Genomic DNA, 26660 nt, shown 5'->3' with positions numbered 1-26660 from the left:
TTGAAAACCCACTTTGTGGATTTTTGCCCTTGTGGTCGCCTTTTGTGTTTCCAACCTTTTGGTTTTTCGCCCTCGTGGTAGTTTTTTGTTCTCTTTTTCATCATTATTTGGAAGCCTTTGTCCTCCTTCGGGGGGATTTGAATTAATAAACTGCTTTTTACACACAACAATATCCCCATATACAAATTTAAAGGGAACTCTTTAAATTCTACATCAGTTATAGGGTAAAAAGGTGGGGTTTGAAACCACCATTTTTGAAGCAGCTCCACCTACAGGTGTGTCTTCATGCTCTGTTAACTGACTCATATCTGTCACTTGTTATGTGTATTACAGCCAGCGTTGCTGCCTCACCCAAACTGTCACCGATGCACAGTAATAACTCACACATGATAGAGTCCTCCTCTCTAACACCAGTTTTATTTTCTCACAATTCCAGAAAAACAAAGGTCGGGCTCACGTGCAAAAATGACATGAGGCTCTGAATATTATGATATCATCTGTGGCTTTTCTATTACATCGAGTTGACAGCAACGATGGAAAAAAACCATGCAAACAGCACAGAGTTTGATAGGAAATGTGTAGGAAACGTGTTCTTCCCGGCTTGTGGGCGGTTGTGTAAAGTTTGGCTCTGTGTTTGTATGACACCTTTAAAAATAGACGGACCAAATGTATTAAGACACATGACGACATAAAATATTGTCCTCTGAAATAGAAAGTACTCTTTGTCTCACACACGATAATAATATATATATATATACACAGAATGTCCTGCCTTACATGTTCTACATCCATCGTCTGTCAGTTCGACTTACATCACTTTGAATAAAATCTATATGAGAATTAAAAACATACAGCAGACATCAGCTGTAGACGGTGGAGGATGAGGTCATGGGTTCACCAGTACACTGTTCATGGGTTTCTCACAGTGAACTTCCCCTTACTGGGACACACACACACACACACACACACACTTCAGAAAACATTGAGGAAGTCAGATGAAGAGCCCTCATAGAGAGAAAGCTGTGGGAGAAGTCCCTATAAATCCTGTACATCCTATTGCTCGGCTCATTTTGTCATTATTATTTATTCGTTTTCATTGGATGACAAACTTCTGCTTATGTGCACATGACCAGAAGGATTTATATGTGAAAAAGGGAGCTAGCAGGCAGCAATTTCATGTTTGTGCTATAACTCTGGTCATCCCCATTGTTTGCCTATCTGTCTGAACACTATCCACTGTCTTCATGTGTCACTGCTCTGAACTTTATTACACCTAACACTGATGAGGATGACAGCCTGCCTTTGAAGTACCCTTCCTCTTTTTTTGTGGTGTGTATTAGTCTTGAAAGCTCATTGATAACCAGTCAAACCCGTCTCCTTCAGCTCAGACTAAAAAAGCTAAATAATGGATTTGTTTTTTTTTCCTCAACACATCCAGACCGCTTACTGCTCGTCTTTGCTTTTCTCCATCCCCGTTGCCATGGTGACAACCTCGTAACAGTGCTCCGTCCTGGAGTCAGGTGAGTGTCCCACGGGGATGCAGTCGTAGCCTTTCCCTGCTGAGCTCATGCGCTTCCTGTTGCGTGCGCCCGGCTGATAGAGCTGCATGGCCGGCCGGTCCTGCACAGAGGACAAGAGAGCAGGGACATGGGAGAGACGAGCAGCATGCCCATACTCAGAAGTCTGATTTTACTGGCCATGCCAGGATAAAGTGTATCCCGGCATGCACTGGGAGAGCGGGTACAGGCTCAGACTTCCATCCAGACTATTAGAGGAAGTCGGGAGCTGTTTACCACCCTGTTATTTCTGTTATCAGAGTTGTAATTATCGCGTTGTTTAATTGTGCACACATTAATCTGGTCCTGGAGTGCAGCTGGAAGCTCGTCGTGGGAGTGACACAACATGTCAGGCTGCCCGGGTCTTATTGAGTAACCAAGAGCACGAGTTAGCTTAAACTAGCATGTAAAATATAATTTATTTATTCTGGCTGATGTTTTTTTTGTGTGTGTCTAACAAGAGTCTGAATTTTAGGATAAATTAGCTTAGATTTTATGGCCACATTTTTTAAACTGCTTCTTAAGCAATTTAAAAGGTTGTCCAATAACCAGAAGGTTAGTGGTTCGATCCCAACTCCTCCCTAGTCATTGTTGTGTGTCCTTGGGCACTTTACCTGCATAGCCTCCAGTGCACTCACTGGTGTGTGTGCTGGGCAGCCTTAAGCAGTTTCCATTCTGGGATTATTAAAGTATTTCAAAATCAAAATAATAAAAGAAAATCTTTGGTCTCTAGTCTGGTTTTAAAAAGGTCTCTCACTGTCTCTAATAATAATAATAATAATAATTATTATTATTTATATTATTGTTATTAATAATATGAATGAAGTCAGTGTGTGCATATGTTACTAAATTAAATATTATAATACATAACCATATTTCATGTGTACATAACAGAGTAAAAACAATTTGTGATCACCATCCCCCCCATCTCATGCTCACCTTCTCGCTCACCTTGTTTCGGAGGCGTTCCTTTCTGTTACCCATGTCCTCCCTGTCCTCCTTCCCCATTTTGTCTCCACTATCAGGACAGTAGGAGTATCCATGATGGTGCCCGTCTTTCTTGGCGCGGTCCTGGCAGTAGCCTTTGCCCCACTTGGTTTCATCTTTGCGGCGCATGAACTTGTCAAACTCATAGTGGTGCCGCTGACGCTTTTTCTCCTCGTCCTTCCCGCGGTGGTCTTTGTCCCTCTGCCTGCGTCCATGCTGCTCTCTCTGCTCCTTGTCGCTCTCAGGCTGACCTCTAGTGGTCACAGTGTAGATTGCACAGACATGGAATTAGACACCAGATGCAAACCAACGTAAAAAGATTTGATTTTATTAAATACGTCCAGACGTCCAGTATAAAATGCTTACTTTTCTTTCGGGTCCTTCGGCTTTATATGTCCTCCAGCTTTGTCCCATTTGCCCCTGTCTGCCTCTCCGGTGTCACTTTTGTCCTTCACTCGGTCTGAATCCACGTCATCGTCTCTGTCGCTCTTCTTCAGGAGCTGAACAATACAGAAAAACTCTGCAGGCCTCTGTGAAGACCAAGAGGAAGGTTTTTGTGATGGATGTTTACCTTAATCTTAATGTCTTTTTCAGACAGCTTCTTCTGCTTCTCTGCCTCCTTCCTCTTGCGTCTCTCCTCCTCTCGTCTCTTTCTCTTCTCCTCCTCTCTTTGCCGTTTCTTTTCGAGCTCACGTCTTCTCCTCTCCTCTCGTTTCTCCTCTCTTATTCTCTGCCAGGAAAGAAAGGTCTTAAACACATGATGGAAGTTTTTCACATTTTTTCCCGCTTTTTCTTACCTGTTTCTCAATTTTCTTGTTTTTGATGTACTCCAGCAGGGGCGTGGTCCGCTTGGCTGTGATCAAACAAGAAAATAAGGAAGTAAAAAAAAATTAAAAGTCATTAACTGTATGTAAAATTATGCGGCTGTGCATTTGCTACTGTACCAATGAGCTCCCTGGTCTTAGCCTCTATCTCTCCCAGCAGAGTCTCAGGGTTGGCCATAGACTTTTCCTCATCACAGGAGTAATTCTCCAAGAAGCGCTTGTATTCTGGGTCTGAAGAAGTTTCACATCAGTAAAATGTTACATGGCAAGTTCAAATAAATAAATGTTCAATGACTACCTTCTTCAATGCTTCCAGCTTTGGCATCTTTCTTCTTTAGTTTCTTCTTTGAAATCTTCTGGAAGGGGGCGAACTCTACCACTGCAGGATACTCCTGGCCTGAGTTCATATTTAAAGAGAATTTCACCATTTAACAAACAGGGCCGTCAAATCCTTACAACGGCAACAGAGGCTGCCTGTTTGTCTATAAAATTCAACCCACAAACATGCATCTGTTTGCATTTAATAGAGGTGACAGGTGTGTGCCGACATATGTTAGCAACAGAGTCAAAATGAAAAGAGGTACCCTTGTTATCAATGAAGACATAGCCATCAAACCGGTCCCTGAACAGCAGAATATCATCTGTGTTTTTGAAATTGATGTACGCCCTGGAGAACAGGTGGGGATAGAGACTGTGAAGAGAAAGAGAACTCAGTTATAAACATGCTTTGACACATAAGAGTGTGCCGAGTGAAGGTGAAAAAATACCTTTGATCTGCAGGAAAGAACTCAAAGTAGTCGTAAGACGGAAGTGGGCTGAGCTGTTCTTCTAGTTGGTCCTTAGACAGGTTAGGTGGGAGCCTCCGAATCACCACCTGGAAACAATCATTGAGTTTTATGTTCAGCACATATACAGCAGCTGGAACTGAACAGAAAACTCTGCATCCCAGCATCAAGAACCTCATCCCCTCTGTGCAGCATGGTGGTGGTAGTATGATGGTTTGGGGCCTGTTTTGCTGCATCTGAACCAGGACAGCTTGTCATCATTGATGGATCAATGAATTCTGAATGACAGCAGTGAATTCTAAAGGAACATGTCAGGACATCTGTCTGTGAGCTGGATCTGAAGAGAAAGAGCAGCAAGACAACGAGCCCAAACACACAAGTGGTTCTACAAGAGAACGGTTCCAGAAGAACAGAGTTCATGTTCTGAAGTCAAAGTCCTGACCTTCATCCACCTGAGATGTTGTGGAAGGACCTGAAACAAGCAGTTGATGTGAGGAAACCCAGCAACATGTCAGAACTGAAGCTGTTCTGTACTGAGGAATGGACTCAGACTCCTCCAAGCTGCTGTGGACGACTGATCAGCAGCTACTGGAAACCTTTAGCTGCTGTTATTGCTGCACAAGGAGCTCACAGCAGACACTGAGAGCAGAGCTTCACACACTGTTACCACTCACACATATGAAGCTTTGGATCATTGTACTGAAGGAATAAAGGACAGAGGCTCATACTTCATTTGTTTGATTGATTTCTCTTTGTCTACATTCAGGAATTGTGTAAAAATCTGCAAATTTTTGCAGAAAATGTGTCAAACTTTCCAGCGCCTCTGTGTTTGATAATGTTTATTAGTGTGTAATAACTCATAATTTATATTATAACATGTCCTGTTGTAATAATAACTAACCTATAAGAACCTATATATGAACATGCTGTTTGATACAAGAGCAAATCCAAACATTTTAATGGCGTCTCTTTGGACTCTTGAACAGATGCTGGATACTGATTATTGATGGGGGCGCTCACGGTGTATCGAGATAAAATGTGCGCAGGTTAATTATCCTCCTCCAGCACCTTCTGCTGCTGGCGCTGTCCGCGGTGCTGAATCGAGTCCTCCATGTCTGTTTTTAACACCGCAGCGTAAACACCGCGACGCGCGCTTCGCCATCGCCTACCTTCGTGAACACCTCCTTCTTCTCCTCCTTCAGCCTCGCGTTGCAGGGAGTGTTCTCCTGCTCTCTCGGAATGTCCTTGAACTGAATCTCCACGACACTTTTCTCCTTGCCCGCGGTCATCTGGTCCTTTTCAGACCTCATTTCTCTCCATCTCCCTCTTCTCGTCCGCGTTAAGCTGTCGACCTGTCGCGAGAACATCTCACCTCTCGCGAGAATACAGGCGTCTGGACCAACATATATTTTTTATTAAATATATTGCATACACGGAAAATAAAATTATCAAATATAGTTAATAACAACCATTTATTTTGACTCCATCCATACGTTAAAGCTGATAAAATATGATATAAAATATGTTTTTATGTTTTTTATGTTTTTTTTTGTTATTTTATAATTTATATGAAAAATACACCGATTCCAACTTGTCTCAGTCCCAGTGTCCTTTTGTGACAGCAGGCTGGAGTCAGCTGAGAGGATCCGTGGTTCGCTCCGTGTCAGCCCGCAGACCCTGGGCCGGGCTGCGGGGAATCACGCCGCTCTGACTGGCACAGGACGGAGCGCCGCTGCCCACGGAGCTCCGGGATTCAAAGCAGGAGGACTGGCTGACCGACCGCCCGTGGACATCTCGGCAGGGGACTGGGAAAAAAAAAGAGGGGTCAACACACAAACAGCTGGAGGAATAAAAAAAAAACATCTGTTTAAAGTCTTTATCACATGTTCTGCTCAGCACTCACCACTGAGGAAGGTCTGCTTGCCGCTACTGGTCTCCACACTCAGCCGAGGTCTCTCCGGCGTGGACAAGGAGCTCTTCAGGCTGGGGACGAACGTGGAGCAGGTGTCCAGGTCTCGGCAGATCCTCTCGTGGGTGTAAATGCCGGTCGACTTAGACGGAGTACAGCCCATGTCTCCCTGAGATCCCACAGGCGCTCTCCATTGGACACAGGACCCGGTGGTCAAAGGAGGAATAAACTCTTAACAGGGCTTCTTAGAGCCAGGATGGAGGGACGTTGTTTTCATATGAAGCTCACTCCGCCCCTCCTGCTGTAGGGTGTCAGCTCATATGATATAGGGTGGTTTTCCTCGGAAGGGTTGGGTTAGATTTGCTGCACAGATGTTCTCGTTTCCAGATGTTTTCCAGAATAGCTGCTTTTACCAGCATTTAACCCAATAAATGAATGACCCTTAGAAACACACTTAACTTTTCCCTCATCTCTTTAAATGATGTCAGAACACAGTCTGGGTTTTTTTCTCAATAATTGTTACAGAAACAAAACACAAAATGTGTTTTGCAAATCAGTCAACTTATTCCGGGAACATAAAAACAGATGTGCCCAATTTTTTTTTAAGATAAATGCACGGTTTATTGTAGGAAAACAATCTTGCGGTTAGCTGGCTCTTTATTCGAGGTGAAAATCCACAGGGTAAGCAACACAGAGAGTCCTGCCACAGGCAGCAGGTGGTGTGTGTGCAGTCTTTTTTTTAGGTGTGGTGTGAGGTGTGCGGCTGTGTTTGCTCTGTTCGTTCAAGTGTCAAAGGACCACATGTTCCCAGTGTCCAAACCCAAGGTCCAGTTCTCAACCAGTGCTAAGCCAAATCTGTAAGCCCCTGACCAAGGCTGGTGGTAATTCCCCTTTTTAAGTGCATTAACATACGATATAACAGGTTCACAACAGCATCTTCCGATGTTTTGTCACATTCAGAAACAAACAATACACATCAGGGGGAATCCACAGGAAAGCTTTGGTGGACATCAGGTGATTTACATGTTGTCCTTGGGCTTGGATATGTGTACCTCTGACGACCTGTTGCTATGACAGTTCCACCTCCTGACAGGATAAGATCACGTGCTGGCATCCGACAAAGTGTCTAACATCATGTCGCTCTCCAACATATCGCACTCTAAGGCTAGCGGGAGCCGAAGAGGCGTCTCCAGCAGCATTTTGTCCTGATTTGACACCGGCGTTTCTGCGGGAGTGACGCTCGAGCCTTCCACTCTTGGCGTGGTTGGAAGTTCAGCCGGTTCTGATGTGTTGAGCATCTTCATCAGTGCTGGAGTGTTCCAGTTTGTTAGCACCTTGTCCTTAATTTCTGTGCCTTAGTGGGAGCAAATGTCAACAAAGTATTAATATACAGTCACCACAGTTATCATATCATGAATTTTGCATTAAGTCATTGCAGAATAATGAGGATTTTTTTTCCATAGAAGGGTTTCAGGAACTTTTTCTTATGAACTAAAAATGTGGAACTCTCCCTGGGGTAAAATTTCCACAAATGAATCATGACTTATTTCCAAATTATGTCGTCCTCGGCAAAAACACTGATTAATCAGATTGTTGGCTTTTGATCATTTGAGCTTTTTAGACCTTAAAACATGAATTAAGGGACATTAGTGAAAGGACAGTGGCGGTAAAACTGTACTTCCTAAAAACTTAATTTGGGACAACAACAAAAAATTAAGCACAGCATTTTCAGAATTTTCAAAGATAAACCAACCTATGTATGCATCTGTGTCGCCAATGTACATCTCAATACAGTGGCCAAGCATTGTCACCGAAAACGTGTCATCCCTTTTTAATCCAAGTGCCTAAAAAGAAAGGAAAAATACAAATGTTAGTTGTTATCAAGAGAAAAACACATGCTGGAATATATATAAAAAAATCACCTACATCAGGGGTTTCAGTGTGAGACAAAGCTTGTAAAACAAAACTAAATTCACAAGATCAGCATCATTAAAAACACTGCATATATTTAAGAGTATGTCACACTGTATGACTTCGGCTTCTGAAGTGGCAGCTGAGTGAACAACAAATTCACCTTTTGGAACACTGTGTCCTATTAAAGTGCTGTGTGTACACTCAGAAAAAAACAACCCTCCTCTCAGTGAGAGGTCTCTCCCAAATGGTGTCAAACAACAAAACCCATTAAAACTGTGAAGGAAGCTGTGAAGTGCCGCAATTTTAAAACTCACCGTATGAAAGTAGTCAATGGCACTTTCAAAGTCACCCATGAGGCTGTGCACGTATCCGATTGCAGCATAGGTGGAGGCATGCTGGGGGATGAGCACCAGAGCTTGACGGTGGTACTCCAGAGCCTGGTCGTACTTTCTACAGACAAAGAGGATTAAAAACCATATTTGGCTGCAGAATGTGGCAAAATACTTTCAATCAAGAGTGCATAAAACTATTTTAATAAACGAAGGCAAGATATTTTGGAGTCTAACGTGGCAAAAGAATACAAATGCCCACACAGTAAGAAAATAAAAATGCTTTTAAGTGTAATTAGTTTTGACTCCATACTATTTTTTTATATGTGCTTCTTGCATAGGTTGCCACGACAACTGAATGTCTGACATACTATGCACCACTATAGAGGAACTTACAGTCGCACAGTTCATGCATTTAAAGCAGAAAACTATGAAATGAACACAGCTCCATACTTACTTCAGTTTACGACACACATGGCCCAAGTTGTTCAACAGAGGCTCCCACTTGTCCACAGTAACCTTACATTTAAAGAAAAATACATACATTAGATTATAAAAAAAAACAAATAGTCATTTTTTCCTTTAGACATGAATATACCAGTTAAATAACTCAACACTTACCTCATTCCCTATGGCTTTGATTTTTTCCAGAGCATCAAGAAACAACCTCTCTGCTGTCTTCCAACTGAAAGAGAAACAGCTTACAATAAATATTCCAAAGGACAAGGCAGTTTTAACCGTGTATGATGTGTGCACTTTCAATGTGTAGCAACTGTTCCAACTAATCTTTACACTATATGTAACATAATGTGCTTGTGACCTTCAAACCTGACTATTTCCAGTATTTAAAGGGTTAATTAAGTTAATTTTAAAACAGATTTTACTATTCACATGTCATTCATGCACAAAGAAACAAATGTGATGTGAATGATGAGATACAGCAATGATTATGTGATCCAGCTGTCAGACATCTGCAAAACCAACAGCAGACTGGGCAGAAAAGCAAAGACAAAAAAAACCAAATCAGCTGCTCCTGGCTTTGTCGAATAAATGTTTTGAGTGAATAGCTGCTAAATCACCCCTCTGTTAAAATCGCAGCTTTTACAAATAACACTGCTGTGTGCCAAAGTGCGTCTGTGTTGCCAAAAAGCATTTATTCTACCTTTGCCCAGCTGCAGGGTCATTATGTGTTTATGGTCTATTTACTCACTCTCCATTTTGAAATGCAACCACCGCCACCTCGTGTATGACAAATGGGTCCTCTGGAGCAATACTAAGAGCCTGGCTGAAGAAACGTTCTGCCAGTTTGGAGTTGTTGGTCAGCCCGTACTCAAGCCCGATGTAGAGCATAGGTAAGTGACACCTGAGTGAGAAAGAAGCATCAAGACATTCTATGTTTAGAATGTGTACAGCATTTAGGTTTCCTGGATACCTAAATCATTTACTTACCCTTTCATCAGCTGGGCGGCAGTGAAGTAGGCAGCCATGGCTTGGTCATGCTCGCTCTCCACTGCAAATGAATGACCATAGGCAATCCATGCCGGACCATATGTCCGCTCCAGAGTCGTGGCTTTGCTGCAAAATAAGGCCAAATGACCGTAGATATAAACAGCCTGCAGTGTGGTGTCCCACTGAATGTACTTCTTCATCAAAGTACAAACACATACCTAAGGTACCGCCGAGCATGTTCATTTTTATGTCCAACCATGAGATAGTAACACCCAACAGCAAACCATGACACCTGAAAAAGTTTTTAATTGGATTATAAGACATTAAAATTCTGTAAAAAGGGCAAAAAGATATAAAAAGCGATAAAAAAAACACTCACTGGGTTGTTGGGATACAAGTCTACAAGTTTGTGCGACAGGTAAAACAACTCTGCATGGAAACAAAATAGAACATTAAACTGATCAGTAGGCAAACCAAGGATCCCATGAGAGCAAATAATGAATATACAGTGTTTTACCATTTGCTTTTCCTAGCTCCACCAATGTTCCTATATGGACTGGCAAGCAGTTGGCATGGAAAGGGTCTTTAACCATCACCCTGAAATGCAAATCACACCACTGGTTAAAAACCCCACTAATGGATTCCAAGAGGCACCTTATTACATAAGCATGATCATCATCGCAAAGAAGAAGAACACATGAATTAAGGCCTTTAGTTCAGTGTGCAGTCACCTCACACAAAAACAACAAGCTTAAGACGATCACTTACATTGATGTGAGTTTGTAGCACATCTTGAAATCACAGTTATAATAATGTCTCTCAGCGAGAGACACTACGACATCCAAGTTGTCCTGGAGACCGTTGACCATCTCTGGCACCACCAAATCACTGGGCTTGTTATACTGCAGAGGGAGGGAGGAGAAGAGTGTGTGAGTGTATGCACATCTGTGGAAAGTGAGAGCGAGGTTTGTAGATGAGAGCGAGTAGATGATGAGGGAGGGAGATAAACAAAGGTCTTAGAAAAAAAAAAACAAAGAATGAGATGATGTGAGGATAAAAAACAGACTAGAATATCAATTGTATTCATTTGCATTTCAATTAATATAGAAAGCAAGACTGAACAGGACAATACATCGTTGTTTCTCTATGACGCTCACTCTCCATGGTCATTATAAACAAAGAACGCTCGACAACAACAATGGAAACTGATGTTTAACAAATACAGAAGAATGAGTTATATTAGGCTCTGATCACTCAGAATCCACCTACCAACACGATCAAGTGATTGTTGGTTTTTGCTTCAAGGGACTTATCGACTATATTTCATAAAGTTAAAACACAGAGCTCCTACCTTCTTTAATTTATTCTCAAACAGGAAGTGTAAGAGCTCCTCCTCTTCCTCGGTGCACTGTTGACTCAAAGGGAGCGAGTCAAGAAATTCTTTCTCTGTTGGAGGACAAAAATGTACATAACATGTAAATGTACAGTTATAATAAATGGCATCTATCAGTAGAAAAATGATGCACATGGTCACACCAGAGATCAGCCTCACCTTCCTGCGCAGTCAGCATGTGGTGGGATGTTAAAAGGTCAAAAGCTTCAAAGCAATATACATCCAGTTTCAAGGCCTCTTTGTAGCTGGAGGTGGCCAGCGGCCTGTTGTCCATGGCATCATAGATCTTACCTCGCAGGAGGCAGATGGAGCTGTTGATCTGAAATATATTTCAGAGAGATGACAGAAGAACAAAAAGAAAATGACTTTGATAATCTGCCAGTTACATGTCAATTATATCACCCGCTCAAAGTCCGTCAACGTCTGCAACACAGCTGTTATTACAATAGTTTTCACCGTAGTTGCAGCAAAAGACAAGAGGAATTCTGAAACTAAAAGTTAATGCAGATGGTTATAATTGTTTTGTAGCATCATTATTAAAATTAGAAACTTAATACAAAATAAAAGCAAACGCTGTATATAATTATCTGTTCTTAAGCTTTAGTTTTTCTCTGCTGGTAAATGATTAGACTGTTCTTTAATTAAACACTGAATAATAAAGGATTTATTTGGGCTAATTACATATAGCACCTCATTACAAAAAAGTTATACGATTAGACTCTTCAGACTTACAGAGGCAGGGGACATATCCCAATCCCTGGTAGACTCTGACGTCACATTGTCCTCCTTCACTTCACTCCTGTCCAGCAGCTTCTTGCTGGCTGGCTCATCTGCATCCAGGATGTCCAAGGCCTGCTGGAACTCTTTGGCAGCATACTGGGGGAAAAAAATGAGAATACATTTAACAGACGTATCTGAGTGATAATCTGCTATTTTATAATCATGTATATGGGTTATGTACAATATTATTCATTTACTTACATGGCACCTAGCAGCAAGATACTGACACGCTCCATACAGCTGTGGGAGAAAACAAATGTTTCAGAAAGCAGACTGGCATCAAGGAGACTATGTGTAAAGGGTTAAACACAGCAAGATACACAAACACAAAGTACACACACACCTTATCACACCTCAGTGTGGAGAACTGATGGACAGCTGACACATAACCTACCTTGTCAAGTTTTCGTGAACGGAGGGCATGGGAGGCTCTGTGGTACTGTGAGGTTAGGTAAAGGCACTGAGCTAGCCAGTAGATATCCTGGGGATCCTCTGTATGTCAGATAAAGAGACACGATGAACTCCCAACGTCAGAACGCCATCACTACTTTATTCTAAACAATATAGTAAGGGTTGGGAGGCTGCTGTGTTGTCCGCCAAGACCGCTAGTGAAGTTCCGTTTCTACTAAGATGGTCCGTGAGAATAAAAAAAAAACACAAACAACACACTAAACTAAAACAACAAAACACCGGACATCACCTGGTTTGAAACTTAAGATGTCTGATTGACAGGTTAAGTAGCTAACTAGCAATAAACAGCACTGTCGTTTACTCACCATGAGACAGGGATGCTATCTTATCGGCCCAAAACAGAGCACTTTGATACTGTTGCTGTAAACAAATACAAACAAGACAGGACGACAATCACCATAAAGTGACACACAGTTTTATAAGTGTAGCTGGTTTCGCCATTACTTAAGTTAGGCGAGGAAACTTGAGGACCGTTACCGTTGATGGGTGTATTGGCAAGCTAGCTCTAGCTAGCAACACATAAACTACTGAGGAAATAATTGTTCTTACCTGGTCAATGTACTGCCGTACTCGCTTTCTAAGTCTGTCGAGGTTCATTTTAAATGTTTAAAAGCTAACGTTCAGCCTATCAAAAGTGTGGCATTCTTAGAGACAGAGAAAGCTGTGTACTAAACAGTACGTGCTAGCTTACTAGCTGCGTAAAATCAAATCCGCGGCTTCTTTCTGCAGCGAGTGTTCGGGTGAATTGTGTCGTTACGGAAACTCGACCCTGATGAGAAAGGTTCCACATAAACATTTTCATTTCACCTTTGTATCTGGCTGTAAAATACAGTATGTACAAATGTATTGAAACACATTTATTTGTTTTAATAAAATGCCACATTAAATTCATTAAATTACAAAACAATTTATATTTAATTTACATTTAAGTGTTTGTCTGTAAAATGTCTCATTACACACTCCACACAAGTTACCACAGATTATTTAAAACTGAAACAATACTGACAATAATGTAGCTAGCTTCTGCAGCTAAAATTGCCTATAGCTGTTTATACTGTTCAGAATTAATAACTAACTTTAACTTTGCTAAATAACAGGGCAACATATCTGCCATCTGCTGGTTGATTTATGTCAGGAGATGTACATGAGAAGCAAATGAACCTGTAGCAGAATCAGAGCGTTTATTTGCTGTTGTCAGAAGAACCAGGATTCTCAGTTGTGTCTGCAGACTGGGATTTGTCATCCTCACTCAGCTTAGGGGTAAGAGTGGCCTTCTCTTTGGGCATCTCGGTTTCTGTATCTTCTTTATTGCCAGTGTCTTTCCTCACTTCATTTCCTTCACAGGCTGCTTCGCTGTTTGTCTTGTTGTGTTCAGTTGTATTGCTTAACTTTTGATTTTGATCACATTCTCTGCTCCTCTTGCTGGGCTCTTCTTGTCCCTGGTATTGACACAAGATATGAGGTATTTACACTGTTAAATGTAGTAAAGGAACAACAGTGTAGTGTAGAGTTAGGGACTCTAACATTGCATTATCATTAACCTTTTCCTGATTTGCTCCTCCTCGTGGGTAACGTGCGATGCTGTCCCTCAGCTTGAGAGTTTCTTGCCAGTCTTCATGCCAGCTTCTCACATTATAGTGAGACCTGCACTGGCTCAGGCGAAACAGGATCATTTGATTCTCCTTGGTGATACGGAGCAACTCCAGCTGTCGCTTTTCCCTGCCAAGACTACGGTGAAAAGAAGCAAAGGCTGTGCTGGGTTTTTAGTTTCAAAGGCCACCATATGAACTTGTCTGACTTTAAACATGAGATTGAGCAAACCTTTTCCTGACATAGTCATTCCTGTTGTCAACTCCTCCAGTTGTCCTCATGATGTGTAATATTTTCTCCTTAAGCATGTTGTTTTCCCTCTGAGTCTTCATATTCCACTCCTCTTCAAGCTTAATACAATAAATATCATTCCAAAATGTTACCAATAATTGAATAGATATTTAAATTACGTTAAACTTGTGTTTACCTTTTGTTTCTTCAGCTTGAGAGCAAGATGGCCAAAGGTCTGTGGTGTAGTTGTGTTTATAGTGGGTTTAGCTGACTTCACCTTTTAAAGAAAACACATTACAAAGCACATCTTTGTCTCAAACACTCATAACACTAAGTTAAAAAAGCTCAATGATGACAAATCAAACACATCTCTCCTAACCTTCCTTTTGTGTAAGTCATAAGCCTTTTCCCATTTCTGCTGCAGGTATTTGTTCCCGTTGGGTAACAGGGGTTGATATGCTAGCTGCTGCATCATGAGCCTGTAAAGACAAAAAAAAAAAAAAAAAAACACTGCAAACATGCATTTTATAGACCTGTACTTTCTATAAGTGTCATGATCACCTGGGAGTAGAGTGCAGCAAGTAACAATGAAGTTGCTAAATCAGAGCCTCAGGCCATCCTGACTCACCTCACAGTCGGTGGCTGTCCTGGTGTCTCAGTATCACAACCACCCAGGCTGACTGGAGCTCAGAGACTGCGGTCTGTTTTCTGCCAGTCATAGATGGTTGCCATGACAGCAGCTTGAGAAAGCTGGGAGAGATGAATGAATGGTTTCAAACGATGTGCTTGTTTAGCGAGTTCCACACAGAGAAACACATACAGGCATAGAGATGGGCTAATTAGTGAGGAGAGCGACTGCGAAATGAGCTGCTGTGTGAAGACGCCGTTTCACACAGTTCAAAGCTGAAAATGAACCAGAAGACAAACTGATTTAAAATCTGTTAAAAAAATCTGTTCATGTTTTTTTTTTTAAAAAGCTGTAGAAAGTGGCAAGTATTTATCAGTTCTGACTAAATTTTGTGTTGCAGTTTAACAGTTTTCCATCATTACATCCAATGAAAAAAATTAAGGTTGAACCAGTAAATCAGGTGTAAGTAAGCTTCAGTGAACTTTCTGCTTGCATACAGTAACTGCCCTGGTAACAGTTACTTGGAAACTTGTATCAGAGCAACTTCAACTCAACAACACACTTTGTGCAAACACAGTTTATACACAACATAACCACAGAGGCCACACTGCTTGGTGAAAGAAAAGACTGGCTTAAAAGAAGTATTATAAATTATTATTAATATGAACCTTAAATAAACACATGAACATTAGGTACAATGGTGGAATACCCTGTGGACTTGTATCTATGAGAAATAACCATATATTCTGAATAATAAATCACAAAGGAGCAACTAATCAAAGCTTTGTTGAATGAATCCCATTCAGGCGATTTGACTTCATGAATGAACTTGTATATTACAACACTCCCCCCTACTGCCCACAGCTGGCAATGACGATTTCTGGTGCAGCAACAGTGTTAATAATTCAAACCCCAGAATGAACAACAAAAGCACACAGCAACCACAGTTAGATCACACCGAGATAGGTGGTTTCATATATTTTGTACATTTTTTTCCCAATGCTTTTATTTAGTCTGTAACTTTAAGTCCTATCACCAGGGGGAGTCGGGAGAATTAAAGCATGATGTAAAGTTCAGACAAAGCTGAAGCGGTGGTTGCTGCACCCACTTAGCACTTCAGGACTCTAGAGGCCACTGTATTCCATTATTTTAGCAGAAATCCCTCCATTTCTTCTGTCTTGATTGCTTAAATCTCAAAATGTCTCATCAGAAATAACTCACATCTGATGAGTTATATGTGTCTTATCTGAGTAATAAACTAAGGACAGAGTGTAGAATATTAGAAATATGTATTTTTTACTCATATGTTTTGCTTCTGTTGTTGATTTGTGAGGAAAACACTACTTAAATCCTTTTTAAGTTAAATTGTGAAAACAGAGAGAGAACATTGAATACCTTGTGCGGGCTCTGTAAGCACTGTCATTAATTAAGAAGGGAGATAATGACGCATTTAATGAACCTTGTTTTCATGTCCTGCTCAGAATGGCAGGGGATGCTACCAGTTCCAGGAAGTCTCAGCGGTAGATCTTCCATTGCACTGTTGTGGGAATAAGTGCTAAGACAGACAATCTCTTTGGGACAGGGGAAGTACAGTAAGACCTGACTCTCATATAAACATAACAGATGTCTAATTCTATAATCCACGTTTACTGCTTACTGCTTTCCAACCCAGCCTGTCAATTTAACGAAATGTCAGAACAACATCCACCTTTGTAGCTCCGTTTACTGAGACACCACCGCCCCTGTTCCCCCATATATAGCTCCTATTTTTCTTATTTTGTTATCTATGCCAGTGGCCAGAACCACAGTGAGATCAGCAGGAAGAGCCTGTGCAACTCCCCAAGGTAAGGATCAGGGTTTTTTTTGTGTGCGAGTGTGATGAAAGTGACTATGGTAACAGACCCCATGAGACTATCCTGTTTAGAGGTGGATGCACCACACCAGCTCCCAGAACGGACACCTGCAATCAGCGAGTGCCATCATAAAATTAACCCACTTTCTCTGTAGGTCAAACAGGTGAAAAGCTGTACATAGTATTTAATAATTTCAGAAAAAAACAAGTACTTTGAACATGCGTGAGAAACTGTTGTATTTAACCCCTCATCCGCACTAAAAATACCCAAACTAATCCAACAGTTCCCCTAGGTAAAACATAACTCTAACAAAATCTGAAAAGCCGTGCTGCTTGATATATAGGAAGTTGTTTTAAAGTTAACACAATTTCAGCTAATGGAAGGCAGAATAGGTAACGACTCTGAGGCACTGTACTCTCAGCCCCGCTGTTCCATTAATGCCGCTGAGCTACAGAGGAACGGATGCTTTGACTCGGAAATAGGCTTTATCTGTCTAAAAGGGGCTCTTTTGATGACAGTTTGGCGCATACATGCTGCACTTCCTTCTGAATGCAGGAAGTTTGTCCCATTTTAATACACAAACCCATACAGGCCTATATCCCGGATGGATCTGCGCTATGAAAGGGTATAAATAATGAAAGCTGCAGTCTTTACAAGTTAAAAAAAAAAGACCCACAGCACTGTTATATAACAGTGGAACGAGTTATGAGGGTAACAAATTAGCCCGAGTGAGGTGGAGTACAGTAACATGCTGGACTAATCGACTCCAGAACGCTAACACAAACAAGTGAAGATTTATGACCAGATTTGTCCTCTAAATGTAACCTCAGCTTTTTTTCACAACTATAAATGTTCTGTTTCCCTTGGCAACTTCACCTCTTCTCAGCTCTTGGTTACTGCCAAGGTCCAAGCTCCGTCATGTATCTTGATTTATAACCTGCAATAACTCCTCTAATAATCGCGTATCTGACAGGAAAATCCTGATCCTGATCTCCTCATCAAAAGTTTTTAATGTTTCAGGTTTACATTCAGAGTTGAGAGCATCTGGATCAGTTCTGTGTTTAAGTATAGAACATACTTGAACTGCTTAGGTATGAGGAGTTCAGTTCAGAACAGTGGAGATACTTGTTTCCCCAACATCGTCCATCGCCCAGGCATGGAGGTTCTCTCTTTTTGTTTTTAGATATCCAGGTTATAGAAAGTGGTCCATGGCAATGATTCTTACGTCATTCATTGTCCTTCAAGCAACTGCCAGCAGCACTGTACTCCAAAGGACAGAGTGAAGTAGCTCGAAAGGAAACACCTTTCAACTCATGCACAGCAGCCAAAATAACCTGATAGTATCACAATTGTTGCCCACATACTTGTTGCGTTTTATTCTGGTACAGGTAGTACAAGACAGTCTTTTATCCTTGGAGTTACAGTCACTTCTAAAATCTGTACCAGAGGATCAGAATAAAGCAGAACAGAATGGCTCAGTACATGGCAGATCAGTGGCTGAAGAGGGGGTGAAATAGCTGAAATATCGATTATCTCGTTGGCACCGCGGGAACCAATCAATCGCATGACCGCGCATGGCTGTATGTTCGGGTAAACTCTGGCCTCATGAGCATGACTACGTAACAGCTTTGTTACAGCCATATAGAGCATTGCAATGCAGCACAAGAGAACTTGGAGAAGCTAAAAATGGAAAGTGTGCTCATGATAAGGAACTGAACATGATGATTATGACAATTCTCACTGAACAGGAAACTCCCAGAGAGATGATTATAAAAGGGCGCGATTTGAGATCGGGCTTTATTTTAGGCCATCGTTAAGATGGGACTGTGTGTGTGTGTATGTGTCACTTCTGGGTAAAGTTTGGATGAGAGTGTGGGGAGAAAGGCCAGAAGAAGGGCAGTGCCAGGGCTGAACAATGCTTGGCATGACAGTGACCACTGTAGCATTCATTACTAATGTCCACTCGCTTCATTTGACCCTTCCTCGTGCTTTAGGTGACTTCTCAGTGAGTGCACTTCTTGCCTCGCCCCAAAGCAAACTGAGAACATCTACCTTCATTTATATTTTAGCCACATGCCTTTATGACAGATGTCTCCAAATATAGACAATACTGCAAGACTGCAATGAAACCACAGACGATCTTAGTGATTTGGGGGTTTTTAATAGAGGGAAGGATGGAAATAAAGAAATGCTAATATCCATATGAATTAATACTAATATGTAGGATATATAGGATTCAGAAATTTGGGTAGACTCTTGATGTGTGAGACAGTGTATTGCTTCCCTTAAATTGTATACTATGAGAAGATATAATGTACAGATTCATGCAGCCATGATACTGTGCTGTATATACTAGTGGACTGAATCAGACTGTATAACTTGACCTCTATACTCACTGAATGTGGGCTGGCTTCACTGTAGAGGGTGCCTGAATCCTCACTGGGCCAGTGTCATTGCCCTTATGGCTCAGCAATAATGAATCCTGTTGGTTGCAATGGATTTTAAAGAGGAGCTGGTTATTATGTGTGGGATTCCTCAATTTGTTCTATTGGTCTTTTGCCCTATTAGTCACAATGTGGGTGCACTGGAGAGGTTTTAGAGACGATGTCTCGATGAAGCATCACAAACAGCGTTGTAGCATTTCATCCAAATAACATCGAGTAGGAACCAACGGTAAATCAAAAGTGATCAACTGTGCAGTAGGTCCATATGCTATTTTTTCTTCTGAAGTACTCATTCTGATGAACTAATATGTGTAGTGCTACACAGGAAAGTGCCTATAGTTTGGTGCAATTTAGCTGTATGAGTCCAGTGAAGCACACAGACTAGTTCTGGACCCTTCAGCTGTTTTTGCTATGTTTGAGGATTTTCACTGGGCCAACTTGTGTTTCTGTATTTATGTGTGTGTGTGTGTGTCTGGTGTGTGTGTTTGAATAAAGTCTTCGGTCATGACTTGGTTTACAGCAACAGCTGTTCATTTTCTTGTGGATGCTTTCTCCAAGCAGTGCCAAACCCAGCTCACTCTCAGATTGGTAGACATCTTGGCTGTGGGCACATTGGGTAGGGGGTGGGTGTCGGGTGGTTTCAACACTGATACTGAACATGGACATGCATGTGGTCCCTGAAAACTTTGGCCAGGACTTTGGGGAGAACTTTCTAGATTATACTGCAGCAGGCTAAAATGATCCAATGAATAATAAAGGATCTATTTTAAGAACATTTCGTCAAAACCTTATTTGTATTAATCATTAGGAATCAATATTTGTTTATCATCACCCAGGAGTATATGACACAAGCAATTTATAGTAGGGCCTGACTCATACTGGATATTTGAGGCCAATACCAATTTCTAGAAGTGAAAAATGTCCCAAATATTTGCATGCAATAAATATTTAAATACTGGTGATTTATAGCCGTTGGTAGATGGGATGAAGCACGACATGGCAGGTGCTAAGTATCAAGTTATGTCACAGCGATAATCAAAGGGGTAAATTAATGTGTAATAACACCATTTATAAATAACTATAGGCATAATATTTCTTTTTTAATTATGTTTGTTTAAAGTTTTTAAATGAGCCTGTATCAGACAAGGCATCAATGCCCATATACAAAGGCTGATATTGCATAATAATATCCGCTAAGCAATATATCTTTTGGGCTCTTTTCAACATTTTGTTTGTTTTTTCATCATCATTATTTAATTTAATTTGGAGATAAGGCTTGAAAATTAAAAATAGAAGCTGTTCGATATATCCTTCACTTAAGACTGTTTCTCCCAAATGATAAAAACAGAGGCATCATTCAAATCTCATAATACTCTACATTATGAAATACCTCTCTAATTATCATTTTAGTCTTCACATTACCTAATATGAATCCTTCCATGCACACCAATGTCCAAACGATAACACTCATTCATGCAGTCTTCACACTCCCCCATGTGTAAGCTTTTAAATGTGTACAGTAAAACCACAGAGACCACGCGTAGAACTGGAAGCACTTCATTTATCTCCATGCATCTTAAATCAGGTTATTTTTTTCCCATCATGGAGAAAACAGGCTGTTAAAAACTCACATGGGAGCCACTTCCTGCCGGCCGCAGCCTGGGCAATCAAAAAGAAGTATTCTAATGATCCCTGACAAAATTGTCAGACGATATCCTCCAGGGTGCAATGATACTTTACATTACAGTAGACAGATCAATAGCAAAGATGACACGAGAGGCCTCTGCAGAGCTCGGAGAGGCTGCAGTGCACTGCCTCCGACTCGTGTTGATTCCACAGTGAGTCCACCTGACCTCACGGTACACAACGTGCACATGTAAACTGATTAAATAACTACAAACACCTCTTCTGCTGTACATATGGGAGGAGGAGTGGGTGGGTGCACCTGCATTTAATGTGTTAACAGGTGTCTATCTAAAATCTATGAGGAATTCTTGCAGTGACATAGCAACATACAGTAATAACGCTGTGTAAAGAATCCGGAAACATTTTGTTTCAAAGTGGCCCACATCCCCGAGGAACCGCTTATCACAGACAACTGACAAGACCTGGGTGCCACAGAACTAGGTCATTAAAGTGGATTAATGCTGTAATTCAGAGATGAACACACAACACAACCCCACTAATGAACTCCTCCAGTCTCTCATCAAGCTTCCTGTGCTGCAGATAATATTGTTTACTCAAACCTCAGCTTTTCTTCCCCCATTTAGCTCACTCAACAATTCATTGTGTAAGAGAAGCGTCTAGCTGACTTCACCTTGTAAATGGAAATTATGAAAGATAGATAATCTCAAGAAGCTCGGTGACACACGAGAAGTATTCAACACATAATGCAAAAGCATTGGGTCCTCTAACAAACACTGGCAGACAAACTGACTTCTGCCATGTGCTGCAGAGCAAGGCACAGTGACAGATCTCAGAGCAGGGTTCTCTCAAGTTAAATTTAAGACCTTTTTAAGACCTTTCAAGACCATTGTGAATAAAACACGACGCAACACCCGGAACAAGATGCTGCAAATATCAGTACTACTGTTGTATGACAGATGCTTTGTAATTGACTGAAGAATCCAAAGCACCTCTGATTTTAATGTCTCATTGGAACCAAGTGCAGCTCAAAGGTCGTTAGTCGAAGTGGTGGTGACACTGTGCTGGAGTGGGAGGGACCGGGCGCTGACAAAGATGAGGGCAGCGGGGGTGATATACAAAACTGGGTGATAGCTTGTTATCAAACCAAGCCTCATTGAAAACACACTTCCCCATGTTTTCTCCGACAAGAAGGCAAACATGGCGGCAAACTGACCAGCAGTTATCGCGGGATTTGTAGTGCCACGTTCCAACAAGGTAGCTATCCAAGCCCCTCAGAAAGAGAGACAATGCAAAAGCAGCTTCTGATTGCGGCGTTTTACTCTGGTTTTATGCAGCCAACACTTCTCAGGAATGAACAAAAAAAATACAAATTAAGACTTGACAAGATTAAATTTAAGACCTTTGGGTAAAAATCTGGTCGTTTTAAGTTTTTAAAGACATTTTTAGACTTTTTAAGACCCTGCAAGAACCCTGTTAGAGTGATTAAACCCCCACATCTGAAGCATGGAGAATACAACAGAGGAACATCAAACAGCAAAAGTGGTTCCAAATCAAATCTACACACACACGTTCTTTCTTGCTCCAGCCTGCTGAGGGCAGGCATAATCAGGGGAAAGCTATATCTCCTTCTCCTTTGGTCTGTGATGGAAAATCTTTAAATCCTCAGAGAAAAGTAATCATACAATGGAAACAGTCGCTACGACCGGTCCCCTCTCCTCGGGGATGAAGCAACAAAAACAAAGCTGGTGAATGTAAATGTTTTTTCCAAACCAGAGATAAACAATTTTTGCCAATTTCATTATATAAAGGGTACGTTTGCTCCCATGCTTTATCTGTGACTTGCCCTCGTCTTGTTAGATTTTTATTCACTTCTCCCAGCTTGGTAGCGATCTGTTGCTTAGATGATTTGACACACAAGCACCCCCCCCACCAACCAACCAACCTATCCAGGTGAGTCTTATCACCTCCAGTTTCTCCATGAACAGCATCTCTGTGCAACAACTTAATGAACTGCTGGTAAAGAAATGACACCATGATGACAGCGTAGAGTCTCTGACATGTGATGCAGACACACACTCCCTCATACACTCAATCTACTCCACAGACACTGTCAGGTCTAAGAATTCAAGCTGAAACAGCTTGGGACGATGGTCTCACTCAGATCATAAAAAAAAAAATAAAAAAATCCGAGCATCACTGATATGACGGCGCAGAAACCACGTGTTTACGTAATGGAAAGCCAATCTTTCAATTTAACCCCTCCTCCCCGTCTATTTCTAACGGAGGTCCGGCGTTAAAGGGAATTCATGCAAATGTTTTTATACAGGCGCACCGTACTTTTGGAGATGTCAGTAGCGTGGTGCTGAGGAGGCTTGAGGGAAAAACAACCCACAAAGGGAACACAAACGCACACTCCAGGAATCACGGACACACACACACACACACACACACACCAAGAACCCAAGCTTGGCTCTAACAGAAACGTTGCAGCGTGGGACTATAAAGAAATGAAAACTGAGGTTGGTGTTTTCTGACCTCGCCAAAAAAAAAAAAACAAGCTGGTTTATAGGAGAGAGGAATTGGACTTGGATCCGGCAATGTGCTGTTTTGTTGGGGCTATCATTGCAGCAGTCTGTGCATAGGATGCATCCTCCCTTGGCTTTTGATGCTGTGCAGATCCACCCTCCTCTCCTCAGAGTGATGAACTAATAGGCAATGATTTTCTCCTCGGAAATCCACCGTGGTTTACTGTTTTCACGTTAGTTGTGTTTGTTTACTGGCGACCCGTCTCCTCCCCGGTGCGACACATGCAATTTACAGAGTATATTTTCTATTATCGACTAGTTGAGGAGGCATTCTTTATACGCCAGAAGAAGAAAACACATCATTATTACGAAGTCTGACAGACACTGAATATTTTTTATCACGTGAATGAAAGCGCATATGGACTTGGATATACCTATTTTTCTATGATACAATTGGTAGCCTTGTTCGGGAGAACTGATCCAATTGTGTTATTATGCAACCGCAAGGATCTCATCTATATCTGGGTGTTTAAGCCACTGGATTGCTCTTCGCCCAAATCAATGTGGTTTCTTTGGAACATTTTCAGCAAAGGAACGCATATGCTGCAGTGTCTTTGTGGCAAGAGTCTTAAGAAAAACAAGAATCCAAGTGGTAAGCTCATCATCACCCATTATACCCACTCTTCTGTTTCTCTCTGTGAACCGGCGTTATGCGTGCGTGTGTGTGCGTGTGTGTGTGTTCCGTGTGTGTGTGTGTCTGTGTGTGACAGTGAGTATCTGCGTTATTCGTTATTGTTTGTTGTATTGGTGACAGATCTGCAATCATATTTATGCAGCGAGTGGATCATGCAGAGGCGCTGGGAAGGGGTGGGGGGGGGGGGGGGTAGGGAGGTGTTGGTGGTGGTGTTGGTGGTGGTGTTGGTGGTGGTGGGGGGGGGGGACAACTTATTCTGTGCAGCTACTACATCGGTGAGCCCGGGTTTGGGGACGCAGCGCGCAGACACACACACACAAAAGCCCCCCTGCATCACCACGGCACCATGATCTCCTAACTTTTTAAATAACGCTCTCTCTCTCTCTCTCACACACACACACACACACACACACAGGCAAGTCCACAATCCACGCACAGTTTTTTTTTCTGTCCAACGTGATCCCCCCCCCCCCCCCCCACACCCCCTAACCAGATTATTCCATCCTCGGGTTGACTGCAGCAGCATTGCCCCCTCTGCATCACCACTTCTCTATTAAATGAGCTACTCGCTATGTTTTCAGCAAAAGCAGCCGGAGGACGAGACAGACTATTCCTCCATGTCTGTCACATTTCGCAGGTTGTTTGCAGGCCAGTGTTGTCATCATGTGGGGAAACATGATTTTACACAAACACTTGAGTTGATTTTGTGTCGAGGAAGCTAAGGTGCGAATAAAGGCAAAAAAGGGAAACCGGGCTCTCTACTGCACTAATGCAAATCCTGCACTTGGAGCAGTCGACATCATTTCTAAATCCCCACTTTTTTTTTTTTTTTTTTTTTTTTACAAAATAAGGAAACAACGCATATAATCCCTGCAGCAGCAGCAGCAGCAGCAGTTATTAGTTATATATGTTAAATGTGAGCACTGCAGCGATCCAGTGAGGAGGAAATGTTTATTTCAACAGGCTGTTGTAAAGCCCCAGGTAGACAGCATGTAGTGCGGCTACTTGTTACCTCATGGAGCAGGTTTGAAGATGAGCAGCAGCAGCAGCAGCAGCAGCACAGTTCACTGCAGCTGCAGCACAGTAGACCGTCACTGTAGCGGGACTATCACGTCTTGCCGACACTGCAGGAGTAACACAAACGCAAACATGTCACCTTAATAAAAGCCTGTTCTGTTAGTGCTCTTACAAGCACATTTAAATCAACCTGTTTGTGTCAAAGCACCGTTATTACACCGAGTAGCAACATGTATGCTAATTATTTACTTACTCAATTGCAGGAAGCTACTGATACCAATTTTTTGGGGGCAAATGAACAGATCTTTTTAACACTCACCACTCATTTGGAGACGTTTCTAGCTGTTTTCAAGGCTTCTGTAAATATTAGTGGAGAATGTTGAGACAGGTGGTTAATAAAGACAATGTTTTATACTAGTTTTGTAAGCTAATAGCTTCAAAACATTCCACCCGGAAATGGCATATTTACTAGTAGGCCTTAAAAGAACGTTCCTACTTCTTCTTTTGTTGAACAATAATACGAAGAATAGTTGAGTTTATCTTTTTTACGTCATAATATATTTAAGCAGTGTTTGTTATTTTGAAATTATTAGTATTTAACAAAACTTCTTCTTCTTCTTCTTCTTCTACTACTACTTCTTCTTCTTCTTGTTTAACGGCGGTGCATTGCACCTGTCTAAAAACGAAGAAGAAGAAGAGATTATTTGTACTTCCGGGTACATCCTTGTTTAACGTTGCGACTTTTTTTCCCAAACAAACGTAGCTACTTTATGTGCGAAGAACTGTAAAGAATCTGCCTCCAAATTAGTGGTGTGTAAAGTCTGTTTTTTATTAAAAAGTAAAAATGCTGATTACAAAAAAAAGCACAATTTTGGCCTTCAAGCCGCAGAACGACTGGCTGATTGCTGCTCATGTGTAAACAGCTGCAGCAAGACACTGTACTTTCCTAACTTGTCCTCAACACTATACAGCCAATCAATCAAAGCTGGGACCCACCGGCAAGTTGTCTGTAATTTGAAGTGTTGTGTCTCTTAAAGTGAGGGAAACCCATATTACCTTTTGTAGAGGACTATTATTGAATCATAAACTGAAGGTGTGCGCACAAAATGGTTTGTGTTTGTGCTGAAGCAGCGTTCAGAGCTTGTACATTTTACAAGGAGATGAAGTAGGCCAGAATGCAGACTGTGTCAGTGGGATGCGGTGCTGCTTCTTACAACCTCAAGCTGCCAACTCATAGAATATCTACACACAGTCAGATGCATCACACAAACAATTTCTAGTTGAAAACTTATACAGCCCGCCGGTGAAGCCTCTGCATGTCCCTCTTGTCAGCAGAGGCAAATGTTCCCAGTGTACAGTACTACTCACTCGGTGCTGCGAACGCCTAGATATGGTGCTCCAGCTCTTTGGCTGTATTTTTAGCACAACACAGCACAACTGAGAGAACACAGAACAACCAGCGATACATACTGTATCAATAAGGGCTGTCAGGCTTTGTCAAACTATCAGTCCTATAATTAAGAGATTGTCAGCATTTATTGTACATTATTAGTTCATCTGAAGAGGTGTGTAGGTTCTTTAAGTATCTCCTCTCTACTAGAGGGCACTTGATTTCTATCCTCATGCAGGTTAAT

At 41.7% G+C, this 26660-nt stretch overlaps 4 protein-coding genes across 7 annotated transcripts in view; 1 reads left to right on the top strand and 3 right to left on the bottom strand.

Moving 5' to 3' along the window:
• Positions 1-452: 452 nt before the first annotated feature.
• On the bottom strand, positions 453-6505 carry upf3a (UPF3A regulator of nonsense mediated mRNA decay). Of its 4 annotated transcripts, none has more exons than XM_028393577.1 (11): positions 6056-6505; positions 5322-5957; positions 4135-4241; positions 3952-4058; positions 3666-3764; positions 3488-3598; positions 3341-3396; positions 3115-3291; positions 2910-3043; positions 2496-2796; positions 453-1620 (listed from the first exon to the last, which is right to left on the bottom strand). In XM_028393577.1, exons 2-11 carry the CDS (start codon positions 5517-5519, stop codon positions 1444-1446), a joined length of 1467 nt encoding a protein of 488 aa, XP_028249378.1. In that variant the 5' UTR covers positions 5520-5957; positions 6056-6505; the 3' UTR covers positions 453-1443. The 4 variants fall into 4 exon arrangements, with proteins under 4 accessions (XP_028249378.1, XP_028249379.1, XP_028249380.1 ...); XM_028393578.1 differs by having other exon boundaries at positions 2508-2796; XM_028393579.1 differs by having other exon boundaries at positions 3115-3273.
• Positions 6506-6666: 161 nt separating this feature from the next.
• Positions 6667-13132, bottom strand: cdc16 (cell division cycle 16 homolog (S. cerevisiae)). The gene is made up of 18 exons (XM_028393464.1): positions 12947-13132; positions 12703-12757; positions 12321-12418; positions 12128-12166; positions 11879-12022; positions 11306-11465; positions 11105-11199; positions 10522-10655; positions 10271-10350; positions 10133-10182; positions 9972-10045; positions 9754-9879; positions 9515-9667; positions 8926-8989; positions 8762-8823; positions 8290-8425; positions 7815-7905; positions 6667-7415 (listed from the first exon to the last, which is right to left on the bottom strand). Exons 1-18 carry the CDS (start codon positions 12992-12994, stop codon positions 7162-7164), a joined length of 1863 nt encoding a protein of 620 aa, XP_028249265.1. The 5' UTR covers positions 12995-13132; the 3' UTR covers positions 6667-7161.
• Positions 13133-13389: 257 nt separating this feature from the next.
• cfap97d2 (CFAP97 domain containing 2) lies at positions 13390-14919 on the bottom strand. Its single transcript, XM_028393330.1, has 6 exons — positions 14847-14919; positions 14598-14697; positions 14415-14495; positions 14219-14337; positions 13939-14125; positions 13390-13836 (listed from the first exon to the last, which is right to left on the bottom strand). The coding sequence occupies exons 2-6, from the start codon at positions 14691-14693 to the stop codon at positions 13579-13581; spliced, it is 741 nt and encodes a 246-aa protein (XP_028249131.1). The 5' UTR covers positions 14694-14697; positions 14847-14919; the 3' UTR covers positions 13390-13578.
• An 8840-nt stretch (positions 14920-23759) lies between these two features.
• Positions 23760-26660, top strand: part of fgf14 (fibroblast growth factor 14) — a 90775-nt gene continuing 87874 nt past the window's right edge. The window contains exon 1 of the mRNA XM_028393328.1: positions 23760-23967. Coding sequence (XP_028249129.1) covers positions 23760-23967 — 208 coding nt within the window. The remainder of the gene's footprint in view (positions 23968-26660) is intronic.

This window comes from Parambassis ranga, chromosome 21, assembly GCF_900634625.1.
Source record: "Parambassis ranga chromosome 21, fParRan2.1, whole genome shotgun sequence".
NCBI lineage: Eukaryota > Metazoa > Chordata > Actinopteri > Ambassidae > Parambassis > Parambassis ranga.
Note: the sequence above shows the minus strand (reverse complement) of the source record. Positions and strands in the feature narration are given on the sequence as shown.